A 26,804-nucleotide genomic window follows, 5' to 3' on the forward strand; every position below is an offset into this window, starting at 1 on the left:
CTGCTCCTCTAGACTTCTCTGTCAGATGGGAACAGACAAGGACCACAACGTGATGTAGGAGTGACTTCCCACAGAAGCACCACCTACACATGGACTTGATACTCCCCTTTAAGAAATAGTAAATTAAAAGATGTAATGATGATGAATGGAAGATTCTATGCATGAACCAACCATAAGACAAAACTTACAAAAAGGCTCACCCTATGTTAGGCTGTATTAATAGAAATATATGAGGGTATTTCAAAAAGTTCATGGAAAGATTTGTGTTATCTTTTAATTCAATTTTTCCATGAACTTTTTGAAGTACCCGCAATATCTAGAACATCCAAATCAAAATTTGCTTTAAGCTACATATATATCTAAAGTGTGAGTTGGTTCCTAGATTCTTTGCTTTGAAGAGGTGGGCGCTTTCCCTTACAAAAAGACTATAGCATGGAAGAATAAAATCTGTCTTCAAACGATGAAGGGCTTTTTTACACATGAAAGAGATGAGAGATGTTCTGTGAGACTTGATGGAGGAGACTAAGGCCTCTGGTGGAAGCCACAGCGAGCCTGGAGCCAACTCAGCACAAGGATAAATATCTAAAGACTGTCTCAGGAGATGGTGAGTTCTCTGGGACTGGGGTGTGCAAGGTAATTACTGATAATGGTTTTGTTTTTTGGGGGGTTTTTTTTGTCTTTTTTTGTGACCGGCCGCACCGCGCCCAGCCAGTGAGCGCACCAGCCATCCCTATATAGGATCCGAACCCACCCGCGGTGGGAGCGCTGCTGCGCTCCCAGCGCCGCACGGGGTCGGCCCACTGATAATGTTTTGAGGATTCTTGCTCTATACCATATCCTGTGCTGAATGAATTAGAAAAGGGATCTCAAATAATGTTCACCCTAGAAAATTTCTCTTAATGTCCTCATGTTTTATGTGAAGAAACTCGAGAGAGACAGCTTGCCCAAGGCTAAGTCAAAGTCCCACTACCTCTTCAGCATAGGCTAGAGAACCACACTGGTGGTGATACTCAGGAAGGGGTTCTAGAATTAGAAGGAAACTACACTAGATGACTTGGAAGCACCCCTCCCTGAGAAGTAGTGATTCTGGTTTTTCCTAAGGCAGGATCCTGTCTATCCGTGTGAGAGAGCCAGAGCCAGGTGGAGGCTGTGGTGACCGGGCAGGTTGGACAGAATGATAGTCCAGCCCCACAGTATCTTGCTACTGCCCTCCTGGGACTCCTTGGAGTCAGGGCCTTAGGATTCCCACTCTGCCTTCCCTTCCTAGGTTCCTCCTAAGAGCTCTGTTCTAGAAAAAGGAAATGGCTAGACATAGCAGTGAGGAGCCATGACCACAGGGTGGCAGCAGTGCTTCAGCCATGGAGGACTGCTCCGTAGGAAGAGCCGTGAGGCAGGTCCCAAGCAGTGCTATCTGGTGAGGATGGGCTCTACCAAGATTTGAAGCCACCCCCACTCTGTGGGTTCTAGAACCCTTCTGTCATCTTCTATATCTCACTTTTATATCCACAGGCAAATCTCAAGAGTAGTGATTCCATTTTTAACTCTCCAAGAAGCGTGAAAAGAGGAGTTTAAATAGGCTGTGTGATCCTGACTGCTGGCCCATCAGGAGAAGGACCAGGCTGGGTCATCCTGGCCACCTCTAACCCTGTCTCTTTCCTCATCTTTCCAGGATGTGGTACCTAGCTCCAACAGGAGTTTTTCTATACTTTAGTCTACAAGTTAGGAAAGAGGGAAGGTGATCAATTGAAGCTCTCCAAACTGTTGAGGGATTGGGGGTTCTTGTAAGGCCCCCGGGGCCTGGCTCTGACAGAGCATCTGCAATTAATGATGCTTCTTGAGCTCTGGAGACAGGATTTATGCATCTAATAAAGTCTGTAACTCCAGGCTTAGGGGCTGGGGGCTGGAGGCTGAGAGCAGGAAAGTCCCAGGGGGGCCATGGGAGGGAATCCCAGGCGGCTCTTAATGGAGCCGTATATTTCCATTGCCTCCTCTAGATTCCCCCTCAGGCTGCTGTTGGAAGTGGGGGACAAGAGGGACAGCAGGTATAAGAGGCTGGGGTAGCTGCAGGAAGGTGGATGGCAGCATGGATTCTAGGCAAGCAGCTGTGCTGCTGTTGGTGTTGTTGCTAATAGACTGGGGCCACGGTGAAGGACCAGGGGGCCAGGGTGAAGATCAGATCTTCCTGGTAAGTGAGCACCCCATCCCCATACCACCATTTTCCTCTACTTCAGTTAAGACTTGTGCTCTAGGTTCAGATATGCTCTCTGGCTGCCAGAGTCTTCATTAAGCCCTCACATTGGAGGAAATGGCTCTTTAGCCTCCTACAACTTGTCCCTGGAAGCCACTCCCTTCCCCATGTGACTTAAGAATCCAGGGCATTTGTTCATCTGATACCCTTTTGCCATAGGAAGAAGACAATGGACCCCACCCACCACAGGATGCCCAGACCCCTGGGTCACTCCTGCACTCCCTGCTCCAGGCCATGCAGAGAACTGGCCGGAGCCCAGTCTTCCTGTTTCAGCCTCAGAGGTGAGTCTGAAAGGGACACAGCATGGCTGGGATGAAATGGGCAGGGGACAGAGGAAGAGGAGAGGGAAGAGGGCTAGAGAAGAGAGACACTGAAGGGACCTCGTACATCTGAGGATGAATCTCTCCTAAGGTTTGGCAGAAATACGCAGGGAGTCTGGAGCAATGAACAGCTGAGTCCCCGGGCTGGAGATGGGCTGAACTCCCAGTTCTGGAGCCTGGCTGCCCCTCAGCGCTTTGGAAAGAAGTGACATGTCATCCCTTCACGTGTTTGCATGCAAGGCACACACCCAAAAGTGCCATGTTTTCACCCAAATAAAGCTGTCTCCTTCTGAATCCATGTGTGCCTGTATGACACTTTAAAGGGCTGGGAGGAAGCCCCAGGGGCAAGAACCAATGCCCCCTCCATCTCCACCAAACCAAACTCCAGAAATGCAGCTGACATGTTCCTGAAGGTCACTGAACCTGGCCTCCTGCTACCTGAGAGGAAAACAAGGATGTGTGTGGAATGGGGGTGAGGGAGTAGGGAACACCAGAGAAGCTAATGGAAGGCACAGGAGAGGAAGAAGTAATGTAGAGCTGACCTCCTCTACCCTCCACACAACTCAGGGAAACAAAGAGCAGGGTTTAGGAATCCAAGGAGCAGTGCGTTTATTCTGAGCTCTAATGCAGAGCCCCCCGATTTCATTCCCACTCATCATCACCAATAAAATGAGGACGGATCCTGGGCTGGCTGAGGCCTTGTGGTCCCTGACTCCTTGCTCTGTGCCTTCCTCAGCCTCAAGGCAGGCAGTCTGTGTCAGAGGTAGAGATAGCACCTCCAGAGGGTACCAGAGCTGAGCAGATGCACGGGCCCAGAGGCAGGAGGAGCAGGGAGCAAAGGGTGCACATCCATAAGTCCAGCTGGGACTTTACTTGCTACCCGCCATGATCTTGAGATACTGCAGGGCACGGCGAGCAGCCTCGCCACGGGCTGCCTCCCTGGTGGCTGCAGAGCCATGACATACGGTGGCCGGCTGGGTGGACAGTTCTACCAGGCACTGGCAGAGCCCACTCAGGCTCAGCTCCTCTGGAGGCCAAGAGAGAGGAGGGAGGCAGTGTTGGGTGGGGTGGCAGCACCAGGGAGGGGCACAGCCACATCATACCCATCTCCTCCTGACCCCCTTATACTTGCCCTGGTCTAGTCCCCACCATCCCCCAGCTCCCCAACTAGCCATACCAATATCCAGGTAGCTGACATGGAAGGCCTGCTCCTCAGAGAGCTCACTGAGGACCCTGCAGCAGGCAGGGCCCAGTGCACCTAGGGAGCCCAGGGAGCAACTGCGGAGGGACAGGATCTTCTCTCCCACCGAATTGCGCAGAGAATCCCAGGTGCAGCCTGGGACCCGATTCCGAAGTCCGTCCAAGCGGGAGCCCACACCCTGACAAGATGGGGACAGTGAGAAAGATACAGCCATGGGCTGTGGGACCCAGGCATTTAGACATTCAACATCCAAGGCAAGTAAAGCCCAAAGAAGGCTTCCTCCAGATTGCATTCCCCGCAATCAATCCCTGCATGGGCCCCTCTAACTACTGGTCCCTGGACCAGATGGCCAAGCAGCCTTCCTAATCCCAGTAACAGAAGCCTATGGGGCCCTTGCCCTGGGCCAGCTCCCCCTAGTCACCATGTGGGCCTAGTCATGGCTGGAAGGGGACATAAGGAACCCTGGGTCTGGTAGGAAAACTTGGGCAGAAGCAAGCCTGGGACCCAGGGAGGCTCACCCAACTCACAGACCCAAGTCCCTGGTGCCCTGCCCTGGCATGGAGCATGACCCATGGTGCCTGGCCCACACAAGCCACTCACAATGGAGAAATGGTCATCATCAGGCTCCGCCTCATTGCCATCCCGGGCATCCAGAGGTACCGTGTGCACTCGCAGCAGCATTTTAGCTGCTGCATTACGCTTCGCCAGTTTTTTGGAAGTACCACTGCCTGCATATGGGGCGAGGGTTGCTGCATTGATTCCTGACAGCCCCAGTGCTTTCCACCCAGATCATACTTGGATTGAAGGTCCCCCCAGGGGATGTCAATTGGAAAGGGGAGCTCAGGATCTGCCCATGCACCTGAGAACCTGGTCAGCCAGAAAAGAGGAGAAAGACGGGGTGCAGGAAGAGCTAGGAGGAAGGTGCTGGGAAGCCAGGATAGCCAGGGTGAGGCAGAGTGAGGCTCGGAGCTGCTTTGTGGCCAGGGTTGGAGTGCCGCAGGGATAGGAGCTGTGAGAACCCCCTTCTGCCCAGTTACCAATCTCAACGAAACGCTCCACTCGGCAGGTCATGGTGAACTCCTTACGGTGGGCTGGCCCAGACTCCTGAGTCACCGTGTACTCTGGCAACCGCCAGCCTTTCTGTACCACCAGCTCCTTAGAAGGGAGACATGGCATACAAGGCTGGGTGAGAAAATACTCCTCATACCCACACTGGTACCCACCCCCTCTCCATCCCACCCCAGGAGCCTCAGACTCTAGGTGACAGGAAGGATAGAGGAGGGTGGAAAAGGCCTCAGTACAGGGTAACCATCCCACCCCACCCACAAACACACATAACCTTCCCTCGTGGCCCCTGATTCAAGGGAAAACAAGCAGGCACAGGAAATGAGGATGGGCACGCACCTGCAGAGCACCAACGGGGTTGCACTCAGACTGCTGAGGGGAGACAGGAGGCTGCATCTCCATGGGGGAGCTCCTGAAGGAGAAAGGGCCCAAGGCCAAAGTTGAGGGGAAAGATTCCTTCTGTGGCTGCCAATGAGCCCAAGTCCCAACCACTACTTTGGTTTTCCCCACTACCATCTCTCTATTCCCCATCAGGCAGGCAGCTGTCTGTCCGAACATTTAGCCTGCTCCCTTCTCTGTCCCATTCAAGGGAGGCCTCCTCTAGGTCCCAGGCTCATTTTAATTCTGAAACACTTGAGTGTCATCTCGCCAGGACAGTATATCCAGTCCCCAGAAGCACATAATGGACTTTAGACATGGGACCATCATGTGGCCAACCCAGAAGAAAATGGAGCCTGCAAGATCTTAAACATGTTTGAACATCATCCATATGCCTATTTGAAAATCAAATTACCTCCTGTCCCAAGAGCTTACCAGCTGGTGCAAATTCCTCAAGCTCTGGTCCCCAAGTACTGCATTCTCTGTTTACTCTCAGACTTTCTCATGCCTGACCAGATTGGGTCAAGTGCTGGGGGCCAGGAGCCAGGACCCCTTTCTCCCCCAATTCTGGCACTCAGGAGACCCAAGATACCTGGTTAGGACAGCAGATGGAACAGGAGTAGCAGCTGCCGCAGCAGTAAAAACCGGAATGTCCTCAGGCAGTGAAGAATCTAGGGGAGAAAAAGAACTTCCCGAGGGGAAGGGGGCCTTTGATTCAAACCCATATGTAGGGGGAATAGAGGGGTGGGGGACCCAGGTCCTCCTGACCTGCCCATCCCCTAAGAGAACTCCTTCCCAATGGAGCCAAACAAAGACTCAGGGAGGGCCAACCAACAGCTCTTCCTCCTGGGATCCTTGCTGCCAGACATTGGGTCAAAAAGAGAAAAGGGAGGGTCTCAGAAAACAGAGTTTCTTCCTACCCAAGAACCATGGGAGCAGCATGGGAGCAACAAACTCCAACCTGAGTGTGGAAGAGGGAAGGACATCTCGCTGGAAAGACAAGGCATGTTGGCGACCAACTCCCTTTAGCCTCAGCCTCCACCCCTCTTCCTCCCTAACCCGGGCCCCAAACAACAGCCACAACCCCTCAATGGGGCTGGCCATTCCCCCCAGAATTCTTCACAGGAGTAGAAGCCCTGAAAGCACCCTGTTTGGGTCCAGAGGAAACTCTCCAGGTCAGACTGCCTAAGTGTCACTACACCAGGCCCATGGGGCAGAGGGGGTGGTGCAGGGGCCTGGGTTCCTGGCAGGGCTGTTAAGATGCCTTAGCTGTTCCTCCCTCACCTGCTGTCCTCCAGGGCCGGCTCCAGCATGCTCCCCCCTTTGAGGTGTTTGAGGGCCACCTCAGCTGCCTTGTGCTTGGCTGCCTTCTTGCTGGGGCCCTGACCTGAGAGAGGGGGCGTGAGCAATACTGGAGGTCACTGGAAGGATGGAAAAGAAAGCAGCATCCCACTGCCTCTCTCCTCACGGCCAGGGGAGTCAACCAAGCCCCCTCTGACCAACCTCCCCCTGCCCAAGACTGGAAGTGTTTCATTAACTGCTGGAAGGAAGGACCCTTATCTGTCCATTACCTCACAGAATCAAGTCATGACAGGTACAATTTCTAAGTTCAAACACCTTAGGTAGAGATTCTTTCTGTGCCTTACTTTCCTCTGCAAAGTACTTTCTTTTCCCTCAATAAATAGAGATAGCTAGAAAAATAGAGGGTAGGCTCTGGAGTCAAAGCCCCACTCTGTCACTTACTAGGCATGTGACCTTGCACCATCATTGAATCTCCCCGATACTCAGTTTCCTCATATTCAACATGGGGATACTACCACCTATATCACTGGGTTAGACAGGTTTAAGATTAAATGGCAATTTGGTTAAGCACCTCCTGGAACAGAGCCCAGGACAGCAGGCACTCACTCCCCCAAACACACCACTGAGATTTAGATTTATCTTCTCCTTATCTCTTCTAAGGTGATGAGGATCTGCCAGAACACTGTGGCCGTCCTGCTCGTTCTAACTCTCCCGAGTCCTTCTCACAGCCCTGTTTGCCCAATCCACCCAGTCGCTTTTCCCCTGAAATCTCTCCTTCTCTCACTGGCCTTGGAGAAGAGGACTGTGAAGAGACTCTAAGAAACAAAGCCATGGGGCCCTGTGAATGCACACCCCAGCCAGGCTGCCCAAGCCTTCCTCACCAGTGCAGCTGGTGTCGCCAACGGTGACCCGGAAGGTGAAATTAGGCTGGTGGGCTTGGCCCTCAGCTTTGAGAAGGTCGTACACAGGCGTCTTTCCTATTCTGGTCCCATACTCCTGCAGAAGGCTGATCGGGGTCTTGCCCGGGTTGGTGGCCAGCATTTGCTCTATACTGGGGGGAGGGGCAGAGACCCGCATCACACCTCCCCTCTCTGCACCCACCTGGCTATACCAGACCTAGGCACATTATGGGGGACATAGGGTCCAGAGACCCCAGGCGGTATAGCATCAATTGGCTGGGTTCAAAGTGGAGGTGCAGGCTGTGAAAGCAGGGTCCACTACCACAAGGCAAGTGGGGAATGCACTGTTCCTATCTCAGTTAAGGTGCGGTATCCTGTGTCCCAGTGCAGGTTGCAAGTGCATGCCCCTGACAAAATGCAGGCCAAGAACCCAGTACCCACCGAATGCACTGAATGTGGGGCAAAAAGCCCAGCAGTGCTCCAGTGCAGTCTGGGAACCGGGCCAACCCCAAACTATTCAGAGCTGGAGGCAGTGGCCACTGTCCCGGTGCATGCCGGGAACCACTGCCCACTACCCCAGTGCTTGCCGGGAACAGCCCTCAGGCCAGGTGCATGCTGGGGCCGGGCCGCTACCCTCTCCGCACCGCCCCATGCTTTTCGCCCTGCCGGGAACGGTAGGCGGTGGCTCACCTGGGCAGCCCGCAGCCCGTGATAGTGCCGGAGCCCTGCTCCTCTTCACTCATTCCCTCCTCCGTCCCCGCGGGCGCCTCCGTGACTGCAGCTTCCACGCGCCCCAATACACCGCCGACGAGCTAGGACCGGGGCCAAGCCCGGAGCCGCGGCCGGCAGGGCCCGCCGCGGGGCATGCTGGGATATGGAGTCCCCCGCCCACCCTAGTTGACGAGTCTCCATCAGGAGGGGAGCTACCGCCCCACAACCCTCCGCGTGGTTCACCCTGGCAGGCTGCACCGCCTTCTGGGTAGAGCCGACCTCTCTGCTGTCGCTTCCCGACCTGAAGCCGGTTTGGGAGTTTTTTATTTTGTTTTGTCTTTTTGGTGTTTCTTGCGACTGGCCGGTACGGGCATGGAAATTTTGTTTTTTAGTATTGTCCCGCCTCCTACCTTCTGCGCCTCCTCCCTCCCCACCGGTCCGTGGGGCCCCTGGTCCGTGAGGCTGTGGGCAGGCGTATAGCAGAGTGGGAGAGGCTGGGGGAGGGACGAGCTGGGGGGGGGCGGGAGGGCCTTTTGAATCCCGAGAAAACTACAGAACCCAGGAGCTCGCGCGTCATCTCTGTCGCAGCCGGAGGGGCAGGGTCAAGCACGTATTTGAAGCTTCGCGGCGTAATTGGCTATTCCGATTGCGTGAGCTTCCTCTAGGCGCATGGAGATTGGCTGCTTTGCCTAGAGGCCTTGGCCCCGCCTCTTACTTGACGAAAGGTTGTGATTGGTCGGGGGGGCTGGCTCTTTGCGGCCTGGGAGGGTGGGCCTTACCTGACGCTGGAGGGGGTTGTTCTCTGCCCCCGTAGGGCGTTAGGGCTGTTGTAGGTCCAAGCTCATCTCAAAACAGTTCCCCCTCAACCCCCTGACCCTCGGGTTTCCGTGTCACAGAACCTGCTTCCTTTTCCTAGGTTGTCCTTCACGCAGCCTGTCAGGTTCTGCTTCTCTTCTAAAGCCTTGTTAGAACGTCCCTAGTGAGCCTCTCTTTAACTGGCCAGGAAACCTCCTCTGGGGCCTGACGACAAGATTAGATCGACTAAGGCATCTGGAGATCTCATTTCTCTGTAGTGGGTCTCTCAGTTGAAGAGAGCAAGAGAGGATTCTGGCCTCCTAGAACTAATCAACTGACTAAGCTGGGCACAGAGCAGAACGCATGTTTAGGGGTCCAAGAGCCCCGTTCCCTCCTCCCCAACGTCTCGCAACCACTAGGCTGAAAGATATAGGGGAAATCGTGTGACATCGGAGAGAGAGAGAGATTACAAAGAAATGTCAGATTCTAATGAGTATTTTGAGAATGGATCGAGGAAGAGATGTCTTGCTCTGACCCGGGAATGATAATGAGTTATCAAGGAACACTGGAGGAGGATGGGGCGTAGAGCTGAGTGGATTCTAGCTGGATGAAATTGGAGTAGTGACAAATTAGGGGAAGGAGAGCTGGCAAGATCGGTATGACAGGGCAGCAATGCTAGAGTGCTGGGGATCCTCTCTCAGAGTGTAGGAAGGTGTCTATAAGGAAGATACTAACGGGTTCCTACGGAATCAGCATAAGGCCCAAAGTGGGACAGCCATAGGACACCGCCAGCAGGGAGGCGCTGGGCCCAGGTGGGCCAGGGACGAGCCTGGAGCACGCCGGATAGCAGCAGCGGGCTCCTTTAAGAGGCCGGCGGCTCCAGCGCAGCATCCCCCGCTCAGGGCGTGTCCGTCCCGGGGGGCCAGGGGCGGGGGCCCTGGAAGGAGCAGGAGTTCAAGCCAAGTGGGGACGGGGCTAGGGACCGTGGGGGTGGGGACAGAAAGCTGGGGCTGACACCCGTACACCCGGACACCGAACGAGCATCGCCTGTGACAGCGCCCGGGGTCCGGTGGAGGGCAGTGAGGGGAGGAGGAAGGAGGAGGAGAAGGAGGAGGAGGCGGGAGCAGCATCCGGAGCCGAGCTGCAGCAGCGCCGCCTTTTGTGCTGCGGCCGCGGAGCCCCCGAGGTGAGAGCCCAGCCGAGTTGTGGGGGGCAGGGGACAGGGATGGGTCCGGGTCTTGGATCCGAGCATGGAGGAAGCGTCGGGATACAGATGTGGCCTCGTGGGGGGAAGTGGCGCGGGGATGCTGAGGCTGTGGGGATGAAGGAACTGGGGACAAGACCCGACGCCTGTGGGGACGGGAAGGAGGGGAACGGAGCGGAGGGATGCCGCGGCCCAGCTTGTAGACGAAGGGCCTCCAGAGCTGGAAAGGACCGTATGGGGTGGGGAGGGTGATAGAGGGGGCAGACTTAAAGGACAGAGGCCAAAGAACATCCTCTTCTCTTCCCACTCATCCTGGAGAAGAGAGAGAGGGAAGGGGGAGGAGGGTTTTGGCCCCCTCCCGGGAAGGAAAGAAAGGATAAGGCCTGATGGACCCACCATCTACCCCCCTCCCCATCCCCTACACATACTTAGCAGGCTGGACCTGAAGATTATAGGCAGAGAGCACCTGTTCCTGGATGCCCAGGCACTGGTCCCCCTCCCCTTCCAGCTGTGATGCTCCTAATCCCCTCCAGCTGTGGCATTCACCTCCATCCAGCTGTTGAATCGTCCCCTTCCCCATTCATGTGTGGCTTTCTTTCTCCTCTTTCTCTCCATCTCCTCTGGCTCCCCTGACCCACTTTCCCAGGTCAGGCCCTTCAACAACCTCCCTTTCCCACACACACACTTCAAACTCCTTGACTTAAAAATAAGCAAGAATCCTTTCCACAGAGTTAATACTTCCTGATAAACACCACCATGGCTGAACAGAGAAGGGTCAAGGTTCCATAGACAGTGGGAGGAAATAGTAAGATGACCCTTAGAATTACGGAAGGAGTCCCATCTTTTAGTTCCCTTATCTGCTACCTCTTTGGTAGGAGAGTAGGTGAGTGGCCTTCAACCAGGAGGGAGTGGACATGAGGTCTCTTCACCCCACCCAGGGACTTCTCAAGCCACAGTCAATGCCCAGTCAATGCCTGCCTCTGAATACCATTTCCCTTGCAACTCTCAAGGAAGACTCCATTGTTTTGGGGGCTCTGATTTGCAGCCAGGAGGTCATACCAAGCTAAGACAAACAGAAGGGATTCAGGAGGGAAAAGGCCCACATGCCTGCTGAGCCTTGCTGTCCAGACAATGAAGTTTCTCTGAGCTTTAGGGCCTTGCACCCTCCTATCTTACACTTGATGTAAGATCTAAGGAGGAAAAGGTACCTGCCCTCTCAAGCCTACCACTCATACATTTACTCACATGTTGACTGAGGTGATGCTGGGAAGACCCCAAATCTGAGCACACTTGAAAATACAACTAAAAGTCCCTCCCTCAAATAAACCCACTGGTGGGCAGAAGAGGCAAGAAGTTTAAGTAAGGAATTGGCTCAGGATTTCCTAGGCTTCCTTACAGTTGAGGATGGCAGAACCCTTCTAAAAACCAATTGCTGTTCCCCAGTCCTTCCCTTGGTGGTGATAATGTGGTAGAGTAGATTCTGCCTTTGCCAGGAAGAGGACCCTAGGTTCTAGGACCCACAGCCCTGAACTCTCATCATGTGCAGTCCTACCTCTCTCCTGCCTGGGTCTCGGGAGAAAGAAGGGATTAGGGAATCAACCCCTTAGGGGTCTCTACTGGGGCAGGAGGAAGATAGTGTTGAGATGATGCCAACAGGGGACATAGGGGCTTCATGAGGGGTTGACCACAGAGACTGGTCTGTCTGGTTCATTTGTTCCCAGAGGAACTAGGGCCATCTGTGTGTTGGGGAAGGGGGTGTGGAGACAGTGACAGTGACCAGAGGAAAATAAGGATCATCCATGAAACAGAGCCCTTGCCCTTTGCTTTTTTCTTTCTTTGCTGTCCTTTTTTCCCTTGTTTCTCCACCTCCCTTTCAACCCGTACCCTCCTACCACTTGCTGCTTTGAAAGGAGGAAAAGGGAAAGAAAGGAAGGGAATCACATATATAAAAAACCTACTTCTCCATGTTGGGCACTTTCCACATGGCTAATGTTTATAGAGAGCTTCCTGTGTGCCAGATTCTGGGCCAAGAACTTTCTTTATTTTGGCCAAGAACTTTAAGATAACATTATCTTAATAATGCTCATAACAAGACTAAATTGGATAGTGTTATCATCATCTGTTTTAGGGATGAAGAAACTAAAACTTAAGTAATTTGTTCAAAGTCAAAAAGTTAGTATGTGGCAAGAGTTAGGATTTGAACCCAGGTCTGTCTGCATTACTGCTGTGTGACATATAGCTACCACTGTCCCCATTTAGAGATGAAGAAACTGAGGTTTAAGAACTGTCATACTCCAGGTCAGCCAGCCGGTAGGGAGCAGAGATAAGACCTCAACAAGACTCTCTGACTCTGAGGCCTGTGCTCTCCTCCACACCATCCATTCTCCCTCTGTAGCACAGCTGTCTTAAGCTAGGTGACAAGAATAGATGGGCACTGCATAAATTTTATTTTCTCTTTTGCAATTTAAAATAAATTCTCCCCCCCCGTGTGTGTGTGTGTGTGTGTGTGTGAGAGAGAGAGAGAGAGAGAGAGTGTGTTTGTGTGCGGCTGGCTGGCTAGTACAGGGATCAAGCCCTAGACCTTGATGTTATCAGCACTATGCTCTAATCAACTGAGCTAACTGGCCAGCATCTAAAATAAATTCTATGTCTTATTTTAAAAGCGATTCAAAATTATTAGTGAAATACTGGAAAATATAGGTAAAGCAAAAGAAGAAAATTAAAACAACCATAATTCCACCTTCCTAGAAACTGTTAAACTTTGGTATCTATCCTTCCAGATATATTTATTTGTCTGTCTGTTTGTTTGTTTGTTTGGCGGCTAGTTGGTAAGGGGATCCAAACCCTTGATCTTGGTGTTATCAACACCACACTCTAACCAACTGAGCTAACCAGTCAGCCCCCAGATTTTTTTAAATACACATCCAAGGCTGGCCAGTTACCTCAGTTGGTTAGAGCACAGTCTTGTAACACCAAGGTCACAGGTTCAGATCCCTGTACCTGCCAACCACCGAAAAAATAAAAAATAAATGCACATCTAACTGAGGGACTATCTGTTGAAATATGTTGAACTTCTTCCAGGAGGGACCCCCGTGACCCATCCCATCCTGCATCCTGCTCCTGCCTTCCCCTTCCCTTCAGACCTCAAAGGGTAGTGCTGAGGGGTGATCCTGGGCCACACAGTCAAGGGAAGGATCTTAGTGGTGAAGCTGCCCAGGAGAGCAGATTCCAAATAAAAATTAAAAATCTGGAAGGATAGATACCAAAGTGTAACAGTTTCTAGGAAGGTGGAATTATGGGTGTTTTAATTTTCTTCTTTTGCCCTACCTATATTTTCCAGTATTTCACTAATAATTTTGAATCGCTTTTAAAATAAAACATAAAATTTATTGGGCCGAGCCCGTGGCGCACTTGGTAGAGTGCTGCGCTGGCAGCGCGGTGACACTCCCACCGCGGGTTCGGATCCTATATAGGACTGACCGGTGCACTCATTGGCTGAGTGCCGGTCACGAAAAAACGACAAAAAAAAAAAAAAAAAAATTTATTTTAGAGGCTGACCAGCTAGTTCAGTTGATTAGAGCATAGTGCTGATAACACCTAGGTCCAGGGCTTGATCCATGTACCAACCAGCAACACACACACACACACACACACACACACACACACACACACACACACACACACACACACAGAGAATTTATTTTAAATTGCAAAAGAGAAAATAAAATTTATGCAGTGCCCATCTATTCTTGTCACCTAGCTTAAGACAGCTGTGCTACAGAGGGAGAATGGATGGTGTGGAGGAGAGAGCACAGGCCTCAGAGTCAGGGAGGTTTGTTGAGATCTTATCTCTGCTCCCGACCAGCTGGGTGACCTGGAGTACGACAGTTCTTAAACCTCAGTTTCTTCATCTCTAAATGGGGACAGAGGGGGCCAGCCCTTGGCTCACTCGGGAGAGTGTGGTGCTGATAACACCAAGGCCACAGGTTCAGATCCCTATGTAGGGATGGCTGGTTAGCTCACTTGGGAGAGCGTGGTGCTGACAACACCAAGTCAAGGGTTAAAAGCCCCTTACCAGTCATCTTTTAAAAAATAAAAATAAAAAAATAAATAATAAATGGGGACAATGGTAGCTATATGTCACACAGCAGTAATGCTGCATTTGCAAAGAAAGGGCTGATGACGTTGTAGAGGAATGACTGGGGGCTCTAGCACAACCACAACCATTATGACCTGGTTCCAATGGAACCTGAAATCGTGTTTTGTCCTGGGGAAGCATAACGTAGGAGACCAAGTCTCCCTTTTTCTGGTCAGACAGAAGAGATGGCCTCTCCAGGATCCACAAAGAGATCTGGTGTCCAGCCAACCAGGAAGACAACAAGGAGGGAGGCATCTTGCTCACTGCACTCCCTACATCATCTTAACCCTCACCACCCTGTAAGGTAGGGTTGGGAGTCTCACAGAGATCCCATTCCTTAAAATAACTGGTGGCAAAACTGGAGTTCTAGCTCTGATCTCCAAATCCAAGCCTGGTCCTTTTTTCCTAAACAGTGCTGGCCCTCCCCACTTCCCCTTCACTGCTCACCTTACTGGAAAAGAGGTGTGGCAGCTAGGGGGTCTCAAGGCTTGACATGTATGAGGCTGAGGACCTGGATTTAGGGGTGATCTCCAGCTCTTCCCAGGTTTTCAGGGCAAGGCATTTCCCCCTCATGAGGGCACTGAGAAAAGCTAAAGTTCTTTCTACTTTAGAAGAACTCTAGGGCCAAGATTATGGATTCTGTAAAAAGGAAAATAAAAACAAGCTGCAGCCAAGCGGACAGGAGGCATGGCCGTGATGTATGAGTCCTTTATCCTCTCAGGGTTTCAAAGCCTGCAGAGGTGGACTAGGATTCCAAAATCTTGGGTCTCCTTTTCCTTTGACGACCTCCTTTCTCGAGATAGAAGGGGAATCTTCCTCCTTTTTCTGAGTGGAAAATGAGGTCTAGGACAGTGGAGAGTACTCAGCATGAGAGCCCAAGATTTAGACAGGGCGCCCAGCCTCTGAACTCAGCCCCTCAGACCACTAGACAAGAAGCGCGGCATTGAGATTCTGCTGTTAGAACAGGAGGGTGCTAGAGAGAATGCAAAGGGGTGAGCTTCCCCCACTCTACCCTACAGCCTCCTTAGGGGGCACTCTGGGAACCACCAGTAAAGCAGAGAATCTCTTAGCAGAAACTGAATTAAGGTCTCCTGTGGTGTCCAAAGCCTGATCCCCTGGCAGATGCACAGTCAATACTAGGTAAATATGGTTAACAGAATGACTGACAGAGATAACCACCCCTCCTGTCACATCGCTGCCCTTCCCCCCATGCTCTGCATAATTGATGACCAGGGAGACAGCTCCCCTCCCCCAAGGTGACCAAATGTCTAGGCCAGGGCCTCATAGCTATGCTATACCCCCAAAGCCCTCAGAGGGGAGCAGTGGGACACAGTCGGGAGTAAAGGAAACAGAAAGGGGTGTGTGTGTGTGTGTGTGTGTGTGTGTGTGTGTGTGTGTGTGTGTGTGTGTGTGTGTGTGTGTGTGTGTGTGTGTGTGTGTGTGTGTGTGTGTGTGTGTGTGTGTGTGTGTGTGTGTGTGTGTGTGTGTGTGTGTGTGTGTGTGTGTGTGTGTGTGTGTGTGTGTGTGTGTGTGTGTGTGTGTGTGTGTGTGTGTGTGTGTGTGTGTGTGTGTTTTTACTGGGAGGTAGGAAATCTCCAGTTTTTACCATAGCTCCCTGGAAGGGGTGGGTGGGTGGGTGTGTGTGTGTGTGTGTGTGTTTTTACTGGGAGGGAGGAAATCTCCAGTTTTTACCATAGCTCCCTGAGGCTTCAGCTTTCCCTCAACTCCTTCAGGTCAATCTGGAAGTGTTGTCATTAGCCCGAAAATGGGGTGGGTTAAGCCTGACTAGATTCCCTACCTTTCGCTTGGTCCCATCTCCTACTTCTTCAGCTATTCTCACTGCCCTAAAAGACAAACAGGTGAAACGGCTTCTCTCCTTCTCTCCCCAGCCGCTGGCCCTGGATACCAGAGGGGCCTCTGGGGAAGCCTGGTGAACTGGAAGGAGGTTTGGCTGCAAGTGTCTCTGAGCATGTCACCCTTTCTATGCCTAAACCTGCTAGTTGCCAAACCACCAGATGACAGCTGAAAAATTCCTTTAAAAAGCCAGGTGTTGTGCCTACCCAAAGCTCAGCTTCTAGGCAGAAAACGAATTAGGGAGGGGATAGATGCTATCCGTGTTTTCCAGTCCCCTTTCATCTCAATTTTTTCAGGGTCCTCCTCTGCTTTTCAAAACCAGCTTTTCAATCCATCCTTCTCCCCTTTGACTCTCCCTGCGCTTCATTCCGGTCTCTGTATGTTTCTCGGCTAAGTCCCTCCTTCTCTGGTTGTGCCTTTCGCCCTTTCTGTGTCCTGCCTCCCCATCTCTCCATTTCCTGCTTTCCTTCTCTGTGGCACTGCACCCCCAACACCAACCCCACTAGTCCCCTCCCTCCAACACCAATCCTCCACACGACGCCTCGGCCAAAGATTTGTCTGCATGCAGAGTCGGGGAAAGGTGCGTAAGGAGAGAAACACAGATAGGGCAGACCGCTGGATCTGAGATCCACACCCATGATCACCGTAGCCATCCCGGCAACCAGCCACATGGGTCTACCCGGGTCAGGGGCCGGGTAGGGCCCAGGCTCAGCCCCGCCCCCGCGCCGCGCTCACGTGACCCTGGGCTAATCTTGTCCTGGTGACTTCACGCGCCGCCTCGGGCCCAGTCGTCATGGTTACGCCGCAGCGCCCAGCGCTTTCCCTATCCTACTGTGTCCTCTCCCCTTCCCCACCCGGACCCCTGCCCCACCCACAGCCACGCGCCACGTGACGGTCGGGAAGGAGGTCGGGTGGGGGAAGGGGCATTGTGGCCTTACTCCCCGCTTCTTAATGGCCCTGACGGGCATTGGGAATCCATTGATGGTGGCCTAACCGTCCAGTGGGAGGCCTCTGCTCCTCCCCGAGCTCCCCAACCCGGCATCCCTTCCTAGTGTCCTCCCCAGGCGAGAGCGTCTGAGGGCCCCCGACCTTGGTTCTGGGTGGTCCAGAAGGGAAGCCTGGGCTTGGGGCGGGGCAGGCGAAAGCTTGGCCTGTGACTGAGTGTAACTTGCATTACAATCCACACCTTACCTCTTGAGCAGCAAATATCTCGTAGGTTATGTTGGAAATTAGGAGGCTGGACTCAACTGTGATTACGACTTTCTGGGCTTCAGTTTTTTCGAGAATGTAATGGGACCAGTGATAATACCTCCCTCACTGGGCTGTTCTGAGGATTAAGGGAGCTAATGTATTTACTGTGTGTGTGATCCTTAAGGCGATTCTCCGGGGTGGGTAGGGCTGTGGCTCCACCTCACCATACATCTCTTTGCGTGCCAGGTGCTGTTGGAAGACCAGGGATTGCTCTAAAGCAGTCCAGGCTTTCAAAGGAACGAGACGACTGACCACACTCTCCCTCCAGTGTAATGGGAGCCATGATAGAGAAAGCACACGGGGCTGTTCCAGCCCAGAAGGGGTATTAACCTAGAGCGGGTTGGGACAGGAAGACTTCCAGAATGAAGTGAGACTTGGAAGGCAAGATGCGGATGAGAAGTGCCTTCAGGCAGAGCATGCCTAGGGGTGAAGCTTTAACTTCTAACTAGCCATGGCACCATGGACAGGCTATTTAATACCTCTATGCCTTAGTCTGTAAAATGGGGCTAATAATGCCCACCTTATAGTTTTGAGGAATAAATGCACTAATGCATCTATACCAAAGGCTGGCATGCATGGTAAAGCTTTCACAAAAGTTAGCTGTTATTATGGTGCCCTGGCTTAAAAGCCTGATGTAGCCTGGTGTTGGGCTAAGGCCTGGGTACCAATAGCAGTGGGAGATGAGGCTGGGGAAGCCAGAGGGACTAGAGCATGGAGCTGAGCTACTGGGCCAAGAGCAGTGGGCCATTGAAGAGTTTGAAGCAGAAGAGGAAGTGATGGCCCATTTTGTTTTAGAAAGATCCTTCTGAAGGCTAGGTGGAGAATGGAGGGGGGAAGGACTTTGAAACCAGTTGTCCTGGGCCAGGTGATGACAGCTAATGAGGTTTTAACTGAGGCAGTAAAACTAGTAATGAGACTAAAGAGAGAATAGAATGGCACTGAGTCAGAGCTTTTCAAACGTGCCAGTCATATCACAATAATAATCACCTGAGGTGCTTGTTAAATATGCAGGTTCCAAGCCTACCCATATCCGCTGAAAAAGTCTTCAAGGGACAGGTATGTAGATTGTTACAAGAACTGAGATTATCAGTTTCCTAAACCTCCTTGTATATATGCATTTTCACCCAGCGAGCCCTTATGTATGTGTAGATTCCTGCCACCCCTATGTATGGCGTTCATTCCCAGTAGACTATCGCAGAGGCTGATGAAGGACCCTACTATGAGGAACAGAGGAACAATTAGAGGGATTCTTTTTTTTCTTAAGCCTACCACCCAGTATTCCCAGGCAGTCTCCCATCCAAGTACCAACCAGGCCCACGCCTGTTTAGCTTCTGGGATCAGACAAAATCGGGTATGTTCAAGGTGGTATGGGCATAGATTTTTTTTTTAATGAGTGGGATTCTTGTTCTGAGGGATCCTCATATCTCAGAATTTGGTAACTAACTAAATGTGCAGGGAGATGGGAGACCAGGATGATTTCCGGCGTTAAGTTCTGGACAAGTCTGGTATAGGTTGAAGAGTGTGCCGTACCTGAGAGAGAACAAGTTTATCCCTTTGCATAGCCGGAGAAACTGAGGCTCAACTAGAGCTTGCCTGAGGTTACACAGCCATTGAGTGGTAGGGCAAGTCTAGGATTCAGGTTTTTTAATGGTTGCTCTTTAAATAGCAACCATTTAATTGGGACAAATCTCCATTGCCTGGTAAGCTGGGTTTTGGCTTGGGAAGCTCAGAATGGGTTGATGAAGAAGAGGAGAGAGGAGACAGAGCCTCCTTTGACACCCAGGAGAGCATCTGGACTGATGGGAGGGCTAAGGGGTATGAAGCAGTAGGCTACAGATTGTTCTGACACAGCTTCTGCATCTCTATTGGATGGTTTTGCTTTTTTCGCCAACTATGCTGGAGGTAGCAAAGTTGCATAGTTACAGCCTTCACTTACCTTGAGAGGCCTGGGTGTGTACCTGTGAGCACCTGAGAGTAGGGCCCAGGTGTGGTTCCTGAGTGTGTCTTAAGATAAGGCTGTCCCAAGTTGAGTGTTCCTGAGAGGACTCATAATTAGTATTATGTTTAAATACTTGAGTGAGAGGCCCAGTGCCTCACTTGTGTCAGAGGCCCAGGAGCATCATCTGAGGGTGCCTGAGCAGGTCTACCAGTGTCGTGTGTGCACACTTCAGTGTGAGAGAAGTCTAGGTATGTTACCAGTGTGTGCCTGAGTCTGAAACCCAAGGTAAAGGTGTCTGAGAGACCCTCGTCTGTCTGCATCTATGTGCACCCATGAGCCTCAGATGAGAGAAATATGTACTGCAGTGGTGGGTTACAATAATCTTACAAGAAGGGAACTAGTCTGTTACCATTATACTGGAGTTTAAGATATATTTTACCTGAGTCGGGCCATGTCCTTATGGGATCCTTCTCCCTGTCTCCCTGCGTTTGAGATCTGTTGGACAGCCCTACCTGATTCACCAGATGTTACTTGTGTCTACCTGTGAATGATATTCAGGTATGTTACTTGTATACCTAAGTATTACTTGTGTTACTTACAGATGCCTAAAAGGAAGCCCAAGTGTGTCAGGTTTCCTAAGATGGGTACAGCTGAAACTTGGTGGGGGATGAGCACTTGAGGATGAGGCTCAAGTGTTACCTCCAGCAGGGTTATTGTGAGCCCAGCTCCCCAAACCTTGCCTTGGGGTGAGCATCCTGAGTTGGCACCTGCGGCTTTGACAGCCCTTCCCTCCTTTGTTCCCACAGGGCCCACCGCTCACCACTACACTGGGGCCCAGAGGTCATGGCCTGCCTTCATGAGACCCGCACGCCCTCCCCTTCCTTTGGGGGCTTCGTGTCTACCCTAAGTGAGGCGTCCATGCGCAAGCTGGACCCAGACACTTCTGACTGCACTCCTGAGAAGGACCTGACACCTACCCAGTGTGTACTTCGAGATGTAGTACCCCTCGGTGGGCAGGGCGGGGGTGGGCCCAGCCCCTCCCCAGGTGGAGAGCCACCCCCTGAGCCTTTTGCCAACAGTGTCCTGCAGCTACATGAGCAGGACACAGGGGTCCCAGGGGGAGCCCCTGGGTCACCTGAAAGTCGGGCATCCAGAGTTCGAGCTGATGAGGTGCGGCTGCAGTGTCAGAGTGGCACTGGCTTCCTTGAAGGCCTCTTTGGCTGCCTGCGCCCTGTCTGGACCATGATTGGCAAAGCCTACTCCACTGAGCACAAGCAGCAGCAGGAAGGTAGGCCATGTCCTTGTGGGAGCCCTCTCCCTGTCTCTCTGAGCCTGAGATCTGTTAGACAGCCCTAAGTCACCTGATGATCCCATCCATCCCCATGGCCCAGCCCTAGTCCATTTTCCATCCATCAGCCTCTAACTTCCCAGCTTCTTCTGAGGCCATCCATTCATTTCCTTACTTGTCTCCTCAAACCTAATCTCCTCAGCCTATTTTGGCTACTTTTCTGCCTTGCCCTTGAGTCATTCCAACCAACTCAGTGCTGTCCCGTCCCTCGCCTTGATTCATCACAAGGCCTTGAGTACAACTCTTTTTGAGCCTTGTGGCACTGTTCCTCTTGCCCACAGACCCTTGGGAGATCCCATTTGAGGAAATCCTGGACCTGCAGTGGGTGGGCTCAGGGGCCCAGGGTGCTGTCTTCCTGGGGCGCTTCCATGGGGAAGAGGTGGCTGTGAAGAAGGTGCGAGACCTCAAGGAGACTGACATCAAGCACCTAAGAAAGCTGAAGCACCCCAACATCATCACCTTCAAGTAAGGTCCAGGGCAGGGACGGGGGGCTGGTGATACTATGCTGAGGCCTGGGACCCTTCCAAGCAGTGGGACCTACCCCATCCTTCCCAGAAGAGCCCCACAAATGGCAGAGGTGGGAATGGGGTTCCAAGTGTGAATCAGGTGAATGCTAAGCTGGCTGAGGCTTCATACCACTGTGTTCCGCCCACAGGGGCGTGTGCACTCAAGCTCCCTGCTACTGCATCCTCATGGAGTTCTGTGCCCAGGGCCAGCTGTATGAGGTTCTTCGGGCTGGCCGCCCTGTCACCCCCTCCTTGCTGGTTGACTGGTCCATGGGCATCGCCGGCGGCATGAACTACCTGCACCTGCACAAGATTATCCACAGAGACCTCAAGTCCCCCAAGTGAGTAAGCAAGCAAGCAAGCAGGGAGAAGCTGCTGTGCATGCAAATGACCCATCCAAGTCAGTGTGGCCATCTCCCTGCTTACAGACCCTGCCCTGCATCCATGTGGCTATCTCAGAAACCTCCTCCAAGTGACAATCCTAACTTGGGAGGGCTGTGGTGAGCCCCTTACCTTTGGGTGTTTACCTTTGGGTGTCCCAAATGATTTTTAAAAGTTCAATAAGGTATGGGGAGGGCCATGGCCTCCAGCTGACTACACTCTTTACCAGCATGCTAATCACATACGACGATGTGGTGAAGATCTCAGATTTTGGCACTTCCAAGGAGCTGAGTGACAAGAGCACCAAGATGTCCTTTGCAGGGACAGTAGCCTGGATGGCCCCTGAGGTGATCCGCAATGAGCCTGTGTCTGAGAAGGTCGACATCTGGTGAGGGCCAGGCTGAGGACTGAGAAGAGTGGGTGGTCAGTCAGCACAGGGTGGGAGTGGGGACTTTCAGGGTCTGAGCACAAGTGACATGGGTTTGTAGCAACCAGGGCCTCTGGAAGGAACCCTTCCCAAGAGATGTCCCCTCTTATCCCCAGGTCCTTTGGTGTGGTGCTGTGGGAACTGCTGACTGGTGAGATCCCCTACAAAGACGTAGATTCCTCAGCCATCATCTGGGGTGTGGGAAGCAACAGTCTCCATCTGCCTGTGCCCTCCAGCTGCCCAGATGGCTTCAAAATCTTACTTCGCCAGTGCTGGTAAGAATGGCCTGTGCTGAGAGACTGAGCTTGGTGAAGGTGACAAGCCAAGGGGGTGTTGCTGATGGACAGCCATCACCTAGAACCCAGGCATCCAGGCCCAAAATCCTTAACAAGGAAAGGAACTCAGAGCTTCCAGATATGGTTCTCCAAAAACCCAGGATCCAGGATGTGGTTCAAGAGGTCTACAATCTAGAACTGAGAGGGGCTGAACTAGCTGATAATCTGTAGGGGTACATTAGATTCAAAGACAGACTGACTTGCATCTGAATTGGGCTTATGCTACCTTCTGAGTTGAGTGACCTTGGGCAAGTGGTATCACCTCTGAGCCAGTTTCTTCATCTGTAAAATTTGGGTAACAATATCTGCTATCCAGTACCAAAGAGTACACAGAAGTACATGGAAGGAGCAGTGTAAGCACTGAGCATAATGGATTGATCCTCAAATAGACCTTAGAGTACAGGAGGGTAAGGCCATGGACCCTCATATGGAACCTAGATGCTGACAGAAAGTTAAAGATTCCAAATCTGTCATTGAGCATTTCCCAAAATGTTTCTTCTAATGGAGTTATTCAAAAAAAGTTTTATTTTGGCAGACAAGTTGGAAAATATGGGGCTAAACAGGTTTCCTTTCTGTAAGACTTTGATATGCTAACAAATAGAGCATGTAACATTTATTTCCTAGAGAGAGTTCACCATGGAATTATTTTGTCATAGTACATTCTAGGATTGAATTCTCTAAGACACACTTTGAGAAAGGATGCTCTAGTTCCTAGCTGGTCCCTGAAATTCCTTTCTCTCCCATCAACTCCATTCTCTCCAGGAATAGTAAACCACGAAATCGTCCGTCATTCCGACAGATCCTGCTGCATCTGGACATTGCCTCAGCTGATGTACTCTCCACACCCCAGGAGACTTACTTTAAGTCCCAGGTGTGCTGTGGGTAGGAAATTGAATACTTAACTCCCCCTCTTTGCAGAGACAAAGATGTCCTTTGACAGGGAGGCTGGGGAAAAGGTTTGACTGGGATGGAACAAATTGGTACTTAACGGGCTGAGACACCAAGCATGTCCCACTCCCTTTCATTCTAACACACAATTTGCAGTGATGCAGGCAACTTGAAGACTTTCTACATGTATACTGGGTGAAGGGATGGCCCTCACCGTCATTGTCTCTCCATCCCCAGGCAGAGTGGCGGGAAGAAGTAAAGCTGCATTTTGAAAAGATTAAGTCAGAAGGTACTTGTCTGCACCGCCTAGAAGAGGAGCTGGTGATGCGGAGGCGGGAGGAGCTCAGGTGTGTGCCTGTGTTAGGGAGGTGATTTTACCAACAGCAGGAGCTGTGACCACCACCAGTTCCCAGAAACTGGGCCCACACAAACCCAGTTCACCTTGGGGAATGCTTCTGCCCATTTCAGACATGCCTTGGACATTAGGGAGCACTATGAACGAAAGCTGGAGAGAGCCAACAACTTGTACATGGAACTTAATGCCCTCATGTTGCAGCTGGAACTCAAGGAGCGGGAGCTGCTAAGGTAACCCTACCTGTGTTTATGCACCAAATCCCTAAGTCTTCATGGAGCTGTGCCTGATTTAGAGATCCTACTGAGCTTGGGTCCCCCTTCCTGGTCATGCTCAACTGAAAAGGTGCCTGGATCTTTAGGCGGGAGCAGGCTTTAGAGCGGAGATGCCCAGGTCTGCTGAAGTCACACCCTTCCCGGGGACTCTTGCATGGGAACACAATGGAGAAGCTTATCAAGAAGAGGAACGTGCCACAGAAGCTGTCACCCCATAGCAAAAGGTGGGACTCAAGCTCACAAGTACTGAGGTTCAAGTATGGCAAGGGGGATAATGGACAGGCAGCAGATGCTCAGAGGGGGAAGAGAGATGCATCATACTGTCCAAGGTTAGGGAATGCTTTGTGTACATAAAATTGGTAAACTCAACCTTGTACTTTCCCTTCCCTACCAGGCCAGATATCCTCAAGACAGAATCTTTGCTACCTAAACTAGATGCAGCCCTAAGTGGGGTGGGGCTTCCTGGGTGTCCTAAGGGCCCCCCCTCACCAGGACGGAGTCGCCGTGGCAAGCCCCGTCACCGCAAGGCCAGCGCCAAGGGCAGCTGTGGGGACCTGCCTGGGCTTCGTGCAGCTGTGCCACCCCATGAACCTGGAGGACCAGGAAGCCCAGGGGGCCTAGGAGGGGGACCCTCTGCCTGGGAGGCTTGCCCCCCTGCCCTCCGTGGGCTCCATCATGATCTTCTGCTCCGCAAGATGTCATCATCATCCCCAGACCTATTGTCAGCAGCACTGGGCTCCCGGGGCCGGGGGGCCACAGGGGGAACTGGGGATCCTGGCTCACCACCGCCAGCCCGGGGTGACACACCCCCAAGTGAGGGCTCAGCCCCTGGCTCCACCAGCCCGGATTCACCTGGGGGAGCCAAAGGAGAGCCGCCACCACCTGTGGGGCCTGGTGAAGGTGTGGGGCTGCTGGGAACTGGAAGGGAAGGGACAGCAGGCCGGGGAGGAAGCCGGGCTGGGTCCCAGCACTTGACCCCAGCTGCACTGCTGTACAGGGCTGCTGTCACCCGAAGTCAGGTAAAGTATGGGAAAGTTCCTGAGCTCTTCCCCTTTTCCCTTGTTCTCCCTGGGATCCAAGTCTCATTCCCCATATTATGCTCTTGATCTCAAGCCATTCCTTACTTCATCATTTATAACATTTATGTTCCCTTCTCCTGGATTCTTAATGACCTCTTCCCATTTTTTAATCACAATCTCATCTGTCCCGCAGAAACGTGGCATATCCTCAGAAGAGGAGGAAGGAGAGGTAGACAGTGAAGTCGAACTGACATCAAGCCAGAGGTGAGTGATATAATACAGGGATAATGGCACTCTTACTTTCTGGGCTGCAAAGGGCAGGACCAAGCTGTAACCCCTTGCTCTCCAACATATAGGTGGCCTCAGGGCCTGAACATGCGCCAGTCACTATCTACCTTCAGCTCAGAGAACCCATCAGATGGAGAGGAAGGTACAGCTAGTGAGCCTTCCCCCAGTGGCACACCTGAAGTTGGCAGTACCAACACTGATGAGCGGCCAGATGAGCGGTCTGATGACATGTGCTCCCAGGGCTCAGAAATCCCACTGGATCCCCCTGCTTCAGAGGGGGTCCCTGATCCTGAACCCAGCTCCCTGCCCATTCCACACCAGGACCTACTTAGAGGGGAACAGGTGAGTCACAAAACAAAAACAACCAGTATTGGATAGGGTGAGCTGGAAAAAGATGCCTGGTCATTTCACAGCTTTTGGGGAGACAGATGCACAGGCCAGAAAGATAGGTATTTAACCTTCAAGTCACCCACTTCTGAGCCAGTCTGCGTACCAGGAAGAGCAAATATCCATGTGGTGGAACTTGAAAGGCCTGTAGTACAGAACACTTAGTATGGTGCCTAACATAGAGCTTGCATGATAGTTATAAATTGCAGCCAGGGAGGAATCCTGAGTATGGTGCCTTGGAGAATAGCCTGAGCAACTGAAACCTAGAAGCAATAAAATTAAGCTGCTGCCTGATAAAAGACCTCATTGAGGGACCCTGAAGGAATCTATTCATAATGCTAAGAGATGCTGAGCTCCACCTCAATGTATTTTTACTCTTCCTCACAGGGCCATCCCAATTCTGAGGACTCAGACTGTGACAGCACTGAACTGGACCACTCCAACAGCATTGATGCCTTGCGGCCTCCAGCCTCCCTCCCTCCATGAGAGCCACTTTTATTTCCTGTACATAGAGAAATATTTATATAAATAATATATATGCGCCACATAATCAACAGAGAAAGATGGGGCTGCCTCAGCCTTAAGTCAAGTTTGAGGGAGCCTGATACCCTAACCAATTCACTTGATAAACTCTAGGGACACTAGCAGCTGTGGAAATGAACGACAAGCACTGCCCTAGAGCTGCGTGCAGATGGGGAAACTAGCCCTTTCCTGCTTCATCCCATTCTTTATGTTCAGCAAGCAATTAGGCAACAGAAAGCCAGGCTTGTATCTATACTCTCTACCCCCAAATACTAGTGGGCAGAGGACAGAACCACTTAGACTGCACTTTTGTTTCCCGTTTACTCTGTTTACACATGTTGCACTTGGGAGGAAGGAGAGTAAGGCTGGACCCTCCCCTCTGAGATTTCTCAGGTGGCAATGTAACTCATTTCTTTTGTCCTTTCATTTGTCTGCCCAAGCCCTGGCTTAGGGCCGAGGGGGAGCTTAGAAGACTGATAGCATGTGATGGCCCAGGCTGAAGAACTGGGGTGCTGTAAGTCCCTGCTTTTATCCTGGTGCCTGATTGGGGTAGGGACTGTTATATTGTAACTCCTATGAAAAAACCTTAAAATATAACCACTCCACGCAGGCCCTACTGTTGCGGGTTTTCTTGACAAATGAACGGGGTAGCAAACATGATTTAAGTCTCAAGCTCCAGACTTTATCTGACTCTGGACAAATTTACTTACCCCCTTTATGCCTCTTCTGTAAGTGAACTATCTAGCTCCAGCTTTCTAAAACATTGGCATA

General features: G+C 51.8%; 3 protein-coding genes across 4 annotated transcripts; 2 read left to right on the plus strand and 1 right to left on the minus strand.

The window, feature by feature from the left end:
- The first annotated feature begins 2,083 nt into the window (after positions 1–2,083).
- On the plus strand, positions 2,084–2,777 carry NPFF (neuropeptide FF-amide peptide precursor). Its single transcript, XM_063115543.1, has 3 exons — positions 2,084–2,185; positions 2,408–2,529; positions 2,660–2,777. The coding sequence occupies exons 1-3, from the start codon at positions 2,084–2,086 to the stop codon at positions 2,775–2,777; spliced, it is 342 nt and encodes a 113-aa protein (XP_062971613.1).
- Positions 2,778–3,171: 394 nt separating this feature from the next.
- TARBP2 (TARBP2 subunit of RISC loading complex) lies at positions 3,172–8,252 on the minus strand. 2 transcript variants are annotated; one of them, XM_063115541.1, is made up of 9 exons: positions 8,104–8,252; positions 7,396–7,565; positions 6,497–6,599; positions 5,805–5,900; positions 5,174–5,246; positions 4,807–4,924; positions 4,370–4,497; positions 3,746–3,947; positions 3,172–3,595 (listed from the first exon to the last, which is right to left on the minus strand). In XM_063115541.1, the coding sequence occupies exons 1-9, from the start codon at positions 8,154–8,156 to the stop codon at positions 3,438–3,440; spliced, it is 1,101 nt and encodes a 366-aa protein (XP_062971611.1). In that variant the 5' UTR covers positions 8,157–8,252; the 3' UTR covers positions 3,172–3,437. The 2 variants fall into 2 exon arrangements, with proteins under 2 accessions (XP_062971611.1, XP_062971612.1); XM_063115542.1 differs by lacking the exon at positions 8,104–8,252 and adding an exon at positions 7,855–7,930.
- A 1,725-nt stretch (positions 8,253–9,977) lies between these two features.
- Positions 9,978–26,653, plus strand: MAP3K12 (mitogen-activated protein kinase kinase kinase 12). Its single transcript, XM_063076222.1, has 15 exons — positions 9,978–10,105; positions 18,378–18,422; positions 20,112–20,593; positions 20,935–21,118; positions 21,309–21,500; positions 21,770–21,928; positions 22,084–22,242; positions 23,065–23,173; positions 23,428–23,537; positions 23,659–23,775; positions 23,904–24,041; positions 24,212–24,836; positions 25,030–25,100; positions 25,193–25,466; positions 25,899–26,653. The coding sequence occupies exons 3-15, from the start codon at positions 20,149–20,151 to the stop codon at positions 25,995–25,997; spliced, it is 2,682 nt and encodes an 893-aa protein (XP_062932292.1). The 5' UTR covers positions 9,978–10,105; positions 18,378–18,422; positions 20,112–20,148; the 3' UTR covers positions 25,998–26,653.
- Positions 26,654–26,804: the final 151 nt, after the last annotated feature.

The sequence above is a fragment of the Cynocephalus volans genome, chromosome 12, assembly GCF_027409185.1.
Source record: "Cynocephalus volans isolate mCynVol1 chromosome 12, mCynVol1.pri, whole genome shotgun sequence".
Taxonomy (NCBI): Eukaryota; Metazoa; Chordata; class Mammalia; order Dermoptera; family Cynocephalidae; genus Cynocephalus; species Cynocephalus volans.